We start from the raw sequence: 16,076 nt of genomic DNA, 5'->3' as shown, positions 1-16,076 counted from the left end.
GGCCATAGGCACTGTAATCAATTTATGTAAGAGACGTAACCAAGAAGAGCACAGCTCAGTCCTCACATTGCTTTTTGGTAGATAGAGATGCAAAAAATAAAAATTAAAATTCATGGATTACGCCATGAGGATTATCTACCATGATAAAATATAAAAGCACCTAAATGTGCAGCACATGGAAAGGATCCACCCTGGTAAAGCTGATGCTGAATACAATCTATAAGATGGACAATAAGGAGAGAACATGTGAAAATAAACCTCGTAAGTTTAAATTTTAGATTCGCAATTCCACCAAAGATTCCCCCACACTCTCATTTATCTTTGTAAATAAATATTTTAAAACCATAGAAAATAATATACTAACATACATACACAGACATCTTTTTCATTTAAAAAATATTGGAAAACATGCACTTATATGAAAAGAATTTTCTTCCATTCTACTTCTTATTGCTTACATATATCATCAAAATATCTCCATGCATACTCATGTGTTACAGCTCTTGTATAGAGAATAACTGTATAAATAAATGTTAAATAAGGAACAGAGTTGGGGAAGAGAAGAAAGGAAGTAAGGCATAGATATATAGTGACTTGATTTATAGGGTGTTTTATTTAGTTAGATGGAAAGAGTTAAGGAAAAATTGAATAGGTAAAGATGGAAGGAAAACTCATTTGCCTATATAGTAAAAAAAAAAAAAAAAAGGATTTAAAAAAACAGACTGATTTAGGTAAAGATCCAGTTGACACAGGACAGTGCTTCCAAAAGCGTCTATTGTGATAATTTGATCATAGATGTGGAGTGTAAATGAGACAATAAATTCAATAATGTCCAGCAGGTTCAGCAGAGGACCGTGGATCTATCACCCAATTACACATTTTAGGTAAAAAAAACAAATAGAACACAATTGCAGAGCCATTTAAGTGATGGGTGCTGTGGTTTAAGAGGTGCTTTGCTTGGAGAGCAAATTGCAGTGGGAAAAGGACAGAGTTCTCAGGCTGAGCAAACATGTGGCGCGTTTTGCCTGGGTAAATAATTGACTGACACAGGATTAGTAAGACGGTAGACTCTGAATCCAGGAACTGGCTTTGGCATGAACATGAATATATTTATTTGTCTTTCCATGTAATATTTATTAAATAGCATTTAATATTTATTCTTAATGGATATTCATTACATTTGGAAGAAGATATGAAAAACAAGGGAGCAAAGTAGCACTGATGATGTTTAGGGGTCAATTTTTACATTCCTAAACTTGGGCTCACCCTGGATATGAAACAAACTTCCTAATTAGTTTGCGGCAGACTTAGCAAGAGTTCTTACCTATCATCCTGCCACTGATGTTCTTCCGCAACTCCTTGAAGAGAGGACTTAACTGTTTCCTTACTGATTTCAAGGTGTCTTCCAGGAAGTCCGTGAGGCTGGACCACGTGTGCAGCTTTGATTCGCTGAAGTAGATGGACGGGGGAGCCCTGTCCTGCTGTGGTCCCAGCCAGTCACTAAGAACTGACATCATTTCCTCCTTTTATTATTGCAGACAGAAGCTCAGGTGAAATCATTCTACTTCTTTTGGGTAGTACACACACACACACGCAAAAACTTAGTTGTATTCATATCAGGCTCATTATCCTTCCTCATTAGAAGACTAAAATAAACACCCACAGTCTGCTTTCAAAGGTAAAATTAGAAACTCAAAGAGATTACAATGAATAATATCAAATGCCTCTCTGCTTTTTGACAGAAAAGGTTGACATATTATAATGGCAATAAAATATTAAATAGCTGCTGGATTTGTGCATTGGGAAGCAGAGTAGGCATCTAAGTAAGAACATAGTATTTTATGTTTTTATTTCCAAAATGAACATACAAGGAAACCCCATTCTGCCTCGTTTCCCCATGATACCATCCGAAGTCATTCCTGTTGTAGCCAATCCTGTATCTTTCTTACATTATGTCAAGCTACTACCTCTCTCTTCAAATATCTCTACACGATTCTAGCAGGTGCTTACGCAAGTTTTCCTCCTTGAAAATCAGTTACTGAAGGATACAAGGCCACAATCAATTTGATTTTCTGTCCTGGATGGATAGATAGACTTGTTTGGCTCTCCTTCCCCTGTGTTTATTGCTAAACATGTGAAATCTTTTAACTGCTCTTCGAGAGGGAGAGTAAGAAGAGTGGGGGAAGGAGGATGAACAGGGGGAAGAGGAGGCAGAGGAGAAAAGAACACTTGCTCTGTAAACAAGCGTCTATGCCCCGCTCTGTTCTGCTAGGCGGATTCCTCTCTCCACAGGGCTAAATATGTTATCATTGGGTGATGTTGCCATATAAAGTGAAATTAACAAGCAACTTCTGCTACAAAACTATATTAAATCAATGTGCTTTTTGTGATAGCATTTCCAGTATAAGTTTCCTGAGGTCGGCTTTCCCATCTTCAAAGGCTGCTGGCATTTGGGACCAGGGAGGTAATGCTTTATATAGTTTCTATATCATCCCAAATGTTGTTTGATGAGAGGCAGGGAGTTTTAAAGGGGAAAATGATTAACATTACTGTAACAAAGCAATTCGGCTCTCCATCAGCCAATGTTACATTTTGATTTAATATCGTCCACTTTCATATCTAAACAAAACTTTGCTTTCCAGTATATATCACTGGCTGTTTTTCCTCTCAGATAATGATACCGAAATGGAACCTGAACAAGCCTCTTAATCACCTCTTTCTAGTGAAATTCATTTTTCCAAATGAAACCATATTAATTATATTTACTAAAAACTATTCTCTGTGTGTATTATTTCTCTAGATCAGCAACTATACATCTTTGTTTAACTGTTAAAGATGATGTTTTCAACTGAGTTTTATGAATGATGGTTTGAAGCCGATAGTTGCAATACACATTTTCCTTTCTAATCAAATGACAGAGTGACAGGAAATGACACAGTTTCACAGAAGGAATGGTAGTTGACGTCAGCCAGACCAGTATTTTGTAGCGCACTTTGTCTTTTGGGAATCTGGAGGGGGGTGGGGCGGGTGTTATTGGGCCCGAGGGGCAGCGCCCACCGTCACTTACTGCGTTGGTAAGAGCCCGTTGCGATCCCAGTTGGGGCCGTAAATAACGTGCCAGTTAGTTGAGACAGCTGAGAAAGAACTTCTACACCTGCCTCTGCACAAAAAATACTTTTATTAGTTTACTCACAGGCTTTGCCACGGAATGGGTAAATATTACTTAGGAGCACGGATGAACTGGCCAAGGCAGGCTTAGCGGTTCTCGTTCTCAGTTCAAATCCCTCATGGAACAGTTTGTCAGCACTTTACAGTTCAGCCTTAAGTGCTGAAGTCCAAACACTTAATTTATGAGGACAGAACAACAGGGTGGAAAAGAGGGCATGAAGTTTGACCTTGTGCTTATTTTCAAGTCTGGAACACTCAGGCCGAAGTCACAGACAAGGAAGTCTCGGTGTAAAAGGATAGATTTAAAACTGTTGAACACAGAATGGAATACAACGGTCAAACTTGACCCTGGCATTGACTTCGCTCCTTCAGTGACACTCTGTAGATCGAAGTATGTTCATTATCTTGATTGTTTTATGGTTTCACAGGTTATTACACATGTCAAAATTTATCCAATTGCACATTTTAAATATGTGCAGTTTATTGTATGTCAATTACACCGTAATAAAGCTGTTTAAATGTTTTTAACATGATGCTCCCAGGAGATGAATTTTTAAGTTCCTGGTTTATGAAATAACTGGATGAATGACAATATCTTAACAGAGGAATCCTGGGGAAGGGTAGGTTTGGTGCTGGGGAGGCAATATCGAGTTTGCACCGAATTATGTTAACTCTGAGATGCTCTTAGATGTGCAAACTGGACATTCATATGAAAATGTCGAGCAGGAGCTAGGTATGAGTCTGCAGCTCAAAGATATCTGCGCTGGAAGCGTAAATTCGGGAGTGTCCGTCTTGTAGACTGAATTTAGAGTCTTAGAAATAGATGAGACTGCATGGGAAAAAGTGTAGTCATGGAAACGGAGAGAGCCCGGGGTCAAGCCCTGGGCACCGTTGAGGGTCTTGTCAAGGAGGAGGGGCCAGCACCGGAGAACGAGGAGCAGCAGCCACTGCAGTAGGAGGGAGACAAGGAGGGTGTGGCCTTAGGGACCGGCGGAGGAGGAACGAGTTCCCAGGGGCGCCCATCTGCACGGAATGCTGCTGAGAAGTCAAAGCCAAGTGAGGACGGAGAAGGGACCTCTGGGTCGGGGCCCGTGGAAGTCACTTATTTTTTTTCTGAAAGCAATTTCAGTAGAGATAAAGAGACCACTTGGAGGAGCGTGAGGAGCGAATGACAGGTGAGGAAGGGAGAGGCACTCAGCACAGACCCCGGATTCTCAAAGGGCGGCCCTGGGAGGAGCAGCGGCAGCAACACCTGGGAACGTGGTGGAAATGCAAATTCCCAGGCCCCGCCCCAGGCCCACTGCAGCGGACACCCTGGGGGCGCGGGCAGCGTGGCGTCTTTTAACAAGACCTGTAGGCGATTCAGATACACGCTGGTGAGTGAAAACAACGGGTAGAGCAGCTCAGAATGCAGGGAGGGAATGTTTATGATCTGTCTCTCTTTTCAGGACAGGAGCTCCTCCAGGTGTTCCTGGTTTCATGTGCAGGATCCAGGAAAGTCAGAGAACTGAGGCTACAAAGGGGACCGGAGTGTAGAAATGAAGTCGGGAGGTGAAAGGCGGTGGGCTAGAGTCCAAGTGGAGTTGTTGATCTTCGACTGGAGCAACTTCTTCTACAGTTAACAGAAGAGAAGGCAGGGCCGAAGGTAAGAGGTGGGGTAGGCGGTGGTGGCGGCGTCAGGAGGGGACTTAGGAATTAGGGAATTTCTTGGGGAAGTGAAAAGTGCGGTCCCCGGCTGAGAGGGAGCATCACTGCAAGGATGGACTGAAGGGGAGAAGGGATGGCATAGCTATTTCAAAGGGGTGGGAATGCGTTTGCCAAGGAAGTGTGGTCGGGTCACATTTCCCTTGGTAAAATAAGCATCAGTACTGCAACCCCATCTGCTACTTATGCCATCAAAGTTGGAGCAGTAAGAACAGCTGCATTACCTTTCCCAACAGCCTTCAGCTGCCTCAGGGCAGGCTGGCCTAGGGTTTGCAGACGGTGGTGTGTTAGCCTCCACTGGGAGTTAGCCAAATGGGTGGGGATTTGGCCGGGAAAAAGACAGAGAAGTTCAGTCTTTGCCAGAGAGTGATGATAATGATGACCCATTAAGTCCAAGATTAGCAAAGAAGGAGCCAAGGACGAAGGCATGGTGATAGAGAGTGAAAAAGTGCGGTGTGGATTGGAGCTCTTCTGGCAAAGAACTGACAGAGTGGGAATGTTGAGTTCATGATTGGGAAGTGGTACTTAGATGCCTGAAATCCGAGACAGCGGATGCGATACAGCGACTGAGTGATGCTTGAGCTGGTGGAAGAGAGATCTTTGGACTGAGACGCCAGCATCTTCTGACTGAACCAGGGTCTTGATGGTTCATCCAGGTGGAAATTAAATACATTTGACAAGAGATTCAGGGATGGTTTCGGGGCCCAGAATGGTGGTGGGAAACCTGTTGTTCGAGTGCTGTTAAGTTTCACCTGAGACAGTTTTCATGTCACCAAATCTATTGATCTTTTCCCCTTTTGCCTTTATTGTCTGCCTTTCAGTATTTTACTTTCCCATATCCTTTCTTTTTCTTCTCCTCTAATTAGAAAATTTGCTTTGCTCTCATTATGAAAGTAATACTGGTTTATTACAGAAAATACAGGCAATTAAGATAAAAAAAATTTTTTTAAATGAAAGGAAGGAAATCTCACTTATCCAACTATGGTTAACACCTTGATATGTGTCCTTTCCTATACATAGACAACCACCGCCCTCCTCCCCTTACACAGGCTATAAACATGGGACCACGACATCCATATTCCCTGAAACATATTTTTAAATACTGTTGAAAAGTACAAACTTAAAAAAAAAAAAAAACCACATCTAGAGATAGCTTCTGTTACTATTTTGCTATATTTCCTTATAGGTTTTTTATGGATATTTTTCTACATAGTTGAGATTATAAAATAGTAATAACTGTGTTAAAAAAATTTACAATAATTTGTATTTCATTTTCCTTTAAACCTCTTACCTCCTTTTGTTATTATCCTTTCCCCTGGTTGAAGCTTGCCAATGAAATTGAAAATTAAGAACTTTAAACTCACAGCTCTCTAAAGAATGGGTAATAAACAGTTTGAGAAAATTTAATTTCATACTCCCTCTTCCCTGTTCTGTTTGGTAAAAAATGAACAAACAAACAAACAAACCCAGAGCCCACGAATGCAGAGCTTTTATTTATCAGATAACTAAAAACTGAATTTGATTTAATGTTTCTGAAACTTCCCTTCGAGTACTGAAATCAACTTTGAATTATAGTGGCTGATCCTAGACAGGTAGGCACTTAAAATTATATCAGCATGATTTCACCTATAAGTAGAACCTAACCAAGAAAACAAACAAGCAAGGAAAATATAACCAGCACCACTGAAAGAAAAAAGAAATCAACAGAATCAAGAGAGAAGGAGGGGAAGGCAGGGAAAGGAAAGGGTCAAGTTAAGGAACATGTATAAAGGACCCATGGACAAAGCCAAAGTGGGGAAGGGTTGAGGGAGGGAGGTGGGGGAGGGGAGCAGAGGAAAGTGGTGGCGGGAAGGTGGAGACAAATGTATTTGAACAATAAAAAAATTTAAAAATAATAATTAAAAAAATTTACAAAGGAAAAAATGTATATCAGCAACCTCAGTGATCAGCAGCTACACTCATCTTCATAAAGCACTTCACTGTTTTTAGTGTTCTAATATTAAGCATTTATATTATTACTTATTTGTATAAATTAAATTTTTATGTTATTTTGATATTCACAAGTCCTATAAGGTAAGGTATTTTTATCCTAATGTTCACAGGAGGAAACGGAGGTTTATAAACTTGCCTAAGGCCACACAGCTAAAGTGGCACAAGTAGGATTCAAGTCCAGGTTCTTGGTCACCAAGTTCAGGCTCACACATTCCAGGTTCAGAACACAGTATGTAGAGTTGTCGCAGACTGACCTGCTATACTTCCTACACCGATGAGGTACTTTCCCTTGTATTGTGCAGCCTGACTTTGTTGTGTTTTCCAGAAGAACTAGAAATAACGCTCCTAGCTGGCTCTTGTCCCTAGTGATATTTCTACAGGAACCGTTTACGCTGACTGCTAACTCCAAAGCCTGTTTCCTCTAAATGCCCGCATATATGACGTGTAAAGCAAAAAAGAAATAAAGAGGAAATGGGACAGAATCATTTGAACAAATTCACAAAACATCATCGCAACACAGGCATGACCACTACCTTTCAAAACTGACCTGATGCTCCAAGTGGTACAAAGAGGTCCACGTGACCCCCCTCCTCTGCGGGGGCCACATAGCTGCCCAGTTTCTCCCAGAAGTCTCTCACCTCAGGCTTCAATAAATTTTTAATACCAATTTTATAGCCTAAGGAAAAAAATCGAAAATTCATTAATTTGTAATATGACCAGAAACTCTTGGCAGTTTGTGAAAAGGGAAGCACCAATCAAAAAGCTAACATCTGCTCCTAAGACCAAGAGCTGTAGGGCACCTCTGCTTCAAGGCCGCAGCATGTTCAGGCCCCAAAAGGAACCATCGGATTTCAACATGGCCCCAGTCTCCTTCACATGCTGGATTTATTGGACACCCTGCACTTGGTTTAGGACATTGTGTTTCTGCCTCAACTGTGTAGCAGTGTGAGTTACCAGGCTCACAGCGGGGTTCAGGGTGGATGGCCAGTCAAGTCCTGGGATTTTGCAACCAAGTTGCAAAGGAGAAATGTTTCCCACAAGTGTCAATAAAAAAATAAGCCATTCAGAGCAGAAGTTATGCCCCGGGAGGTGGTAAACATCGCTGTGGTGTTCACTCCCTGGGGATGCGTGCGATGACTCAGCTGACTGGCGCCGCTTCGGAACCAGTTCTGGAGACCTGGCTTTGCTAAACCCCACAAATGTCATTCAAACAGTCGGGCACAGAATCCCGGTGGTTCGCGCCTTCACATCGAGAAGTTGAGACACATATTGCAAGGTCCTCTTCGGGTGACTGGACTCAGAGATTTCATTTTGTTGTTGTTAAGGCAAAAGCTTTTGGGAAAACACAACAGTTATATAGAAGGAAAGTAGTTTTCCGAGGTATTTTTGTTATTGTCACTACTGCTTTAATAAAAGAAAACAAAGAAAAGGCAGAATTTGGAAAACTCTCATCTGGACATCAGCCCTGACCAGTGTGGCTCTGTAGGTTGGGTGTCAGCCCACAAAGTGAAAGGTCACGGGTTTGATTCCTGGCCAAGGGCACATGCCCGGGTTGTAGATTGGGTTCTGGTTGGAGTGCTCATGAGAGGCAGCCAATGGATGTTTCTCTCCCTTTCTTTCTCTCTCCCTTCCCTTCTCTCTAAAAATAAATAAATAAATCCCTTTTATAAAAAGCTGAAATCAGAAAACCCTAACGTGCTCTTCCATAGGAGGTGAACTACTACCACAGTATAAACTTGCACTCGGCACTTCCCCATTTAGAGAAGAGTCACCATGTAATTAATCATAAATTTAAACCCCAAATAGCAGCTGGGCTTTATTTGGGGGGGGATATAAAAATTGAATGTCGAATGGAACTTTCTTCAGGCACAGGTAAACTAAACAAGAAAACCCCCAAAATGAGGCACAGCTGAATCAAAAGCTAATAGTGAAGTTCACCGCAACTATTCCAAGTATGTGAAGTTCCAGCCACAGAGATGGCGGTTTGATGGGTGGTTCAGGTACTCACTCCACTGTCTTGTGAGTTCCCCCCGAGCTGGACCCTCAGCCACTTATTCCCTGTCTTCCTTCACCCCACAAAGATGGAAGATTTCAAGTTAGTAAAACTTAAAACAATTTTATTTTAGGTATAAGCTAGGAAGGATGCAAGTTATAATATGAGAAAGAATAGAAACTAAAAGTTTATTTCTAAAACATTCACCATCTCTTTCCCTCCCAAAAAAGATTAAAAGATGGCCCATAACATGTTAACGATGTGAGCCATGCCTTTCCTTTGTGGTACAGTCATTTGGAAGTATAATGAGTGTTGTTAGTGCACGCCAGTGTATAGATCTTGGTTTGCTACTATTAAAACTGCTCAACTTTCATCAAACTTAAAATGTTTGTGCATCAAAGGACATAACAGACTAAAAGGCAACATTCAGAAAAGGAGAAAATATTTGCAAATCATATATCTGAGAAGGGGTTAATATTCAGACTATATAAAGAATGCCTACAACTCAATAACAAAATCAAATAACCCAATTAAAAAATGGGCAAACGACTTGAATAGACATTTTTCTAAAGAAGATATACAAATGGCCAACAAGCATATAAAAAGATGCTCAACATCACTAATAATCAGAAAAAAATCAAAGCCATAATAAATATCACCTCATACCCATTAGGATGGCTGCTGTTGAAGAAATAATCCAGAAAATAACAAGTGTTGATGAGATCAAAACACACTGGAACCCTTGCACACTGTTGGTGGGATTGTGAAATGGTGCAGCCACCATCAAAAATGCAGTAGGGCCTTTTCTCAAAACATTAAAAACAGAACTACCATATAATCCAGCAAATCTACCTCTGAGTATATATCCAAAGGAATTAAAAGCAGGATCTCAAAGATATATTTGCATACTTATATTCATAACAACATAATTCACAATAGCCAAAGGGTGGAAGCAACCCAAATGTCCATCAATGAATGAAGAAAATGTGATATATATGCACAGTAGAAAATTATTCAGCCTTAAAAAAGGTAGAAAATCATGTTCCGTACTACAGTATAGATGAACCTTGAAGATATTACGTGAAATGAAATAGGCCAGTCACAAAAATCAAACACTGCATGATTCCAGTTCTATGAGATATCTAAATTAGTCACATTCATAGGAGCAGAAAGTAGAATAGTAACTCCTAGGATCTTGGGAGATGGGGAAAAGGAAGTTATTGTTTAATGATGTGATGGTTAATTATGTGGTGTTTTACCGGGGGCCTAGAGATTTGGTCAGGCATCAGTCTAGGTGCGTCTGTGAGGGTGTTTTGGGCTGACATTAACATTTAAATAGGTAGGCTGAGCAAAGCCCATTCTCTGCTGCCGGCTGGCCTCATTAAACTGGTGGAAGCCTGAGCAGAACTGTTGCTGCCTGGTTACTCTGAGCTGGGTTGTCAACCTCCTTAACAAAGGGGAACTTAGACAGCACTCGGAAGGTCATATATGCGTACCAACATTGCATCAGGGCAGAGTTGGTTGTTCTTTCCAATCCCATCTTACCTTGGAGTAAATTGATTTCTCTGCTGTCTCCGTTGCTAAATATTCCGATACTCTGTGCCTTCTGCCCACCCAGAGCTTTGTCTATGAGGTAAAGCAGGCTCTCCAAGGTCACGCCGCTGTGTTCGTACAGCACAGAGAGGACACCTGCCCTGACGCTGTCCACCACCATCTAGAAAATGAAGCCAAAGCTGCGGGAGCCCAAGCCTATCGCTTGAGACTATTTATTAATAAAAGAAATTTAATGAATATGTAATCTGATTTGGAAAGACTATTTTTTTTCCAGAAATTATGGACAGAGAAACATGACCTTTCTCCTTCACTGGACTTTTAAAAAAATTATTTCTTTTCTAATTATAAGAGAAGAAAACGATATACATTTGTGTGTACATCCCTCAGGGATAAATTCTCTTAACAAGTTAGGGTATTTCCTTCCACTCATACACAGAGACATACATACAGCTTTTAAAGAATAATAAAATTGAGATCATTGAATTTTGCAATAGACTTCTTAAATAGATTTAGTTTCCTTCTCAAAAACTTAGGAGTTTTTGAATTATAAATGTTGATAAAAATTTCTCACTTAAATAAAAAATTTGAAGTTTATTTGAATTCAACAACCAAATAAACTTCATTGTGATAAAGTTAATCGATTAGCAGCAGACAGGTCAGAAAGTCATTGAAGTCATTAATTTTTCACAAAACTTCATGCCACCTTCCAGAGGTCACAGTTCAACAGGAGAACTGCAATATGGTTACACCCTACTTTTTACCTACCCCTCACATCATGTTCATAATCAAGTAGTTATGACATAGTGTTATATAAAGAAGACAAATAGGAGAATGGGCTTATTTTATGTCAGTTTATTCACCTGTACTCTGTCACCAGTAACCCTCTGTGCCCAGCACAATGAATTTTTAAACATTAGGAAAACTGTGGCCCATATAAATATCAAAACTCTGATCTCTCTTTGATATGGACTCGTTAAGTTAGCCATGGTAAGTGGTCAAGGTCAATTCCTAGATGCCCAGGAATAGAAGTGATTTCATATCTTAAAAGTAAACATTTTGGCCCCAGCTGGTGTGGCTCAGTTGATTGGGCATCATGCCACAGACCAAAAGGTTGCCTGTTTGATTCGGGGAACATACGAGAGGCAACTGATCAGTGTTTCTCTCTGTCTCTCTCCCTCACTTCCCCTCTCTCTCAAATAATTTTTTAAAAATTTTGTTGCAAATAGGAATTTTGGGGGAAAACTTTAAGTAGGCTAATGAATATAAACTACTAAATGTTATTGTTTACATATGTCCCTATGTGTGTATTAATGTATATATGTACTTCCTTTATTTTTCTTATTCATATCAAAATTAAAATATATGAATTCATTATAGAAAGAGTATATTTTAATTTAATGACACCTTAATTATACAGATCACAAAATAGGATTTCTGAACATTATTCTTTTGAGAGATGGTGGGTACATATTATTAAATTCCTCTGGCATTCCAAAGAAGTTTTAAAATAATCTGTAATCACCTTGTTCTTTTGTGGATTAAGTGCAACAAATTCAATTCAGTAAGTATTTTTTGGATACCTACTAAATATAGGCAGTTCAGGCCTTTAATGCTTTATTTTTACTTTTTTGTTTCTTTAAAATTTTCATTTTAATTTTTAAATAGACAACAAATTAAACCATACATTTTATAATTAGAGAATCTTAAGAATAACTAGTTAGTAATTCTTTTGTTATTTTCATAAAGTTATGTTACTTTCAGTAATTACATATTAGTACTCTTTTTAGAAGCAACATATTTTCAGTGAGCAAATATTTTGTAGCAATTTTTAACAGGTACATGTATACTCACTCATAAATCTCTGTTGAATATTTCCATCAGCTGGATCACTAGAGATTTTTAATGGTTTAATTTAAATTAATGACTTTACATGAAGTGATCCATCTAATAAACTTTTCTATTAGAAGAGACTTATTAAATAGTGCTTTGATTTCTAGGACACAACAATTAATAAATCTCAGATGCTTAACAGGTATTTTCTATACCGAAAGAACTCAGTTGAGTGCTATTCACACTGGAGAAGACACTAAAGAACTAAATTAATGTTCTGCAATCAAAGAACAGCCATGCTTTAATTCACTTCATACATCCTAACCACCAAATTAAAATTGTAGGAATTTCTAAATTATCCCTGACAACAAAACTGTACAGAAATTGAGTGGAAGAAAATATAAGTTGCCATTTTTTAGTTCTTTCTTTTCCTTTTTATTGAGTTTATTGGGGTGACACTCGTTAACAAAATTACACAGGTGTCAGGTGCACAATTCTACAACACGTTGTCTGTATATTATTGTGGGTTCACGACCCCAAATCAAGTCTCTGTCCGTCCCCATTTACCCCCAATACCCTCCTCCACCCCCTCGTCCTCAGCAACCACCACACTTTATTGTCCGTGTCCTTGAGTTTTTTCTTTTTTTCTTTTTTGCTCAGTCCCTTCAACCCCCCACCCCCTCAAAGTTATCGGCCAACTCTCTATGAGCCTGTCTCTAATTTTGATTTACGGTTATCTTTATTGGTTCTCCTTTTTAAAACTGTTTTGTGTTTGTAAACTTCCACTTAGATAGGACTCTTTTAGGAGAGGGATCATTTTCATACATATGGTGGCCAAAAGATTGTCATACAATCTGTAGCGTCAATGAAAACACTTGATTCAGAAAGGCCTGGTCTTGGAACACACTCTGTACCTCATACGCAGGAATCTGAGATGATATTAATATGAAGTGTGGCTGGGAAGTATGTGAAGGGCTGTCATCATTTTTAAAAACTCCATGCCAGTTTTTCTTTGATAATAAAGGGTAGGAATGTCTTCCAGAAACATTACTTCTATAGGGAAAAAGGGAGAAATAAGTGAAGTTCTCATTTTCTCTTAATTTGACATTGATTATATGTTCTCTGTGTCCATCAGTCACATATGATATACAAGGCAGGTGGCCTCCGTACCTCAGTCCCTCCCTGCAGCTGGGGACAAAGGCAAATGGGTCTTCCTGGTGGGTTGGGGGCAAAGCTGCTCTCAAGTCCTCTCTTGCTCTATCTGTGGGATGCCAGAAAGTTCTCTTGGAACTTAGCTTTTGTGGGACACTTAAAATGAAAGTAGTGGTATACTTAGGGGTTCGAAACAACATTTTGAAAAGGGGCAGTGGAGAGATTTTAAATTTCCTTAACCCTCCAGGCCTCACGGTTTTCTGAGTAACGTCTCCATTCTCCCCACGGTCACCCCCACCCCCACATTATCATGTGGATATGCTTACACCCGAAAACATTTCTGAAAAAAATGATATTTTTGCTCAATGACTTTATACAGAAAATATACTGCATCCAAAATATGGCCTCCTTGCAGGTTTAAGAATATTTGAACTGTACATTTTGAATGTTACATATTTCTCTCCTCCGGAAGCATGCTAAAGACCACTGTTCTTGCTCTATCCAAGGATAAGAGCCATGTAATTATGAGATCCTATATGGTAACTAAATTATTCTAGAATAAATTCTTGGTATCAGGGGATGGTCCTGAGCCTCCAGGAGATGGAGGTTTGCTTACCGCTTGGGCAAAGCTTCTAAGGATGCCAAAACAAGCTGTTTCTCCAAAGCTTCAGGTAATCCCACTCGATCCCTCACAGTCCGGGACAGACGTGGTTGGCATTGGGATTTGAACATTCTAGAGCAGCATGTTCCACTCACCCACGGGGGTCGGGCTCGGAATAACGCCTCTGGAAAACAAACAGCGGCCGCTGGGCTGTTTACCGCATGCTTCTCCCAGCCAAGTCCCCATAGATGAAAGGCATCAAAACTGAGGCTGCACCAGGGCAGTACTCCAAATGGCAATCGTTACGGCCACTCTCACAGCCTATTTGTGTGTCTCATTCTGTCCGCACTGTGGCTGCGAGTTTCCAGTCATTTCAGGTCAAGAAACAAAGCTCAGAGAACAAGCGACTCTTTTCTTGTGGAAACCAGTTAATTTATAGGCTCCCCATCCATTTCGGGCCCTTTCTTGGCTCCAAGTAATTTCCCTTTGTTATGATCTCACAGAGGGGAAGTCAGTACCAAAAAAAAAAAAAAAAAAAAAAACACACCAAAAAACTCAAATCAACTTTGTCAATTACCATTACACACAAATCAAAAAGCTTAGCTGAAAGTGTGTCTTGTCCCCACTCCCCTTCCACCTTTTAAAAAATGCCATTCTTCCTGCTTTTGTTCTCATTTTCATTTCTCCTCCTTTTTCACCAACCCCAAGTCCTCTGAATTATCCTGAAGCTATGTCTTTGTTTTTGCCTTGTGTTCATACTTTTCTCCTCCTTATCTTTGGTCTTATAACTTTGAGAAAAACTAGGACAGCAATGGAGGCACTGATATTTGACCTTATATAGTTCATCTGAAATCTTTTTTGCTTATTAATTAACTGGAAGTATACTGTGAAGGAAAAAAAGAGCTTATCCTGAACACACGAGTACTTCAGGGATTGCCACCCATATGCTATTCCAGAGACAACACTACCCTCCTCTGTGGGAATTTGTAGGTCAATCCATTGGTTTCTACACGGCTTGGTTAAGATAAGAACTTTTAAAATGCAACTCACTCTTATGCAGAGCAATTTTCTCCCAAATTATTTTCCTTAGGCACTTTTCCCTTTGTCTCTCCTGTAGCTCCTCATCTTCTGTTTTGGGTTCATTCAGGGTCCCATAAAGAGCAGCGGCTTCCCTAGGCGTCAGCCAGTCTAAGTTGGACACGCAAGCAATGTAATGGTGCTTCCAAGCACCATACTCATGCTCCGTTGGCGTGTAGGGCAGGAACCAGCCAAACCTGACGCACTTGGGCATCCATAAGCAATCCTTCAGAGGAAGGAAGAAGAAAGAGGAGCTGCGAGGTTTGTAACGGTCAGTTTCCTAGTAATAATGCTTTCAGGTACACAGACCATTTTTTAAGTACTTTAAGAGTTTTAGTGCAGTTGACTTGCTATCTAAAGTTAACTCTGAATAATGAGAAGCATTCCTTACTCCACAGAAAAACTATTCTTTGATGAACATGTATGTTATATACAAATGTATTAGCCATCTTTGTATTCACATCTAGTGCTCCCACAGCATTTGGTTTACTTTAACCCTAGAGTCTGAGACTTCGGCTTCTAGCAATGGTGTAGTTGTTTGTTTCAGACCAGTCCTCCCACTCAGAGCCGCTTTGATTGAAACATATGATATTGCCAATAGGCAACCAGTTTTGAGATATGAAAAGAGCAACTTTGATGCAGTTTAATCAAATTAAATATCCAGACAGAATACTACACAACTGTCTGCAGACGCTGTGAGCTACCAGTGCAATAAGGACCTGCGCAGCCAGCACCCCGGAAAGAAGGGACTCCCAGAGGAGGGCCCGAGTGTCAGCACCACTTCCGCACCAGGGAAGATGACGGTTCCAGAGGCGAGTTTAGGCTGAGAAGCCGAGCAGAAAGTTAGAAGGGAAAGTCTTACAAGCTGTAAAGGCTTTTAGGCATTCTCACAGGGAAGGGAGGGAGCAAACTTAAACGTGGGTCCTGCTAAAGGGAAGAACCCTGGTAACCACTCCGGGCTTTCAAGTGAGACCCTTTTCAGTAAGGATGATGAGGAATTGGGTA

General features: G+C 40.2%; 1 protein-coding gene across 1 annotated transcript in view; it reads right to left on the bottom strand.

The window, feature by feature from the left end:
- ECT2L (epithelial cell transforming 2 like) overlaps positions 1–16,076 on the bottom strand; it is a 60,608-nt gene that overhangs the window by 21,107 nt on the left and 23,425 nt on the right. The window contains exons 4-10 of the mRNA XM_054568955.1: positions 15,045–15,297; positions 14,010–14,178; positions 13,156–13,294; positions 10,403–10,571; positions 7,412–7,540; positions 3,068–3,160; positions 1,325–1,507 (exon numbers count right to left, since the gene is read on the bottom strand). Coding sequence (XP_054424930.1) covers positions 1,325–1,507; positions 3,068–3,160; positions 7,412–7,540; positions 10,403–10,571; positions 13,156–13,294; positions 14,010–14,178; positions 15,045–15,297 — 1,135 coding nt within the window. The remainder of the gene's footprint in view (positions 1–1,324; positions 1,508–3,067; positions 3,161–7,411; positions 7,541–10,402; positions 10,572–13,155; positions 13,295–14,009; positions 14,179–15,044; positions 15,298–16,076) is intronic.

This window comes from Pteronotus mesoamericanus, unplaced genomic scaffold (assembly GCF_021234165.1).
Source record: "Pteronotus mesoamericanus isolate MK-2021 breed Mesoamerican mustached bat unplaced genomic scaffold, CSHL_Meso_final contig_20, whole genome shotgun sequence".
NCBI lineage: Eukaryota > Metazoa > Chordata > Mammalia > Chiroptera > Mormoopidae > Pteronotus > Pteronotus mesoamericanus.
Note: the sequence above shows the minus strand (reverse complement) of the source record. Positions and strands in the feature narration are given on the sequence as shown.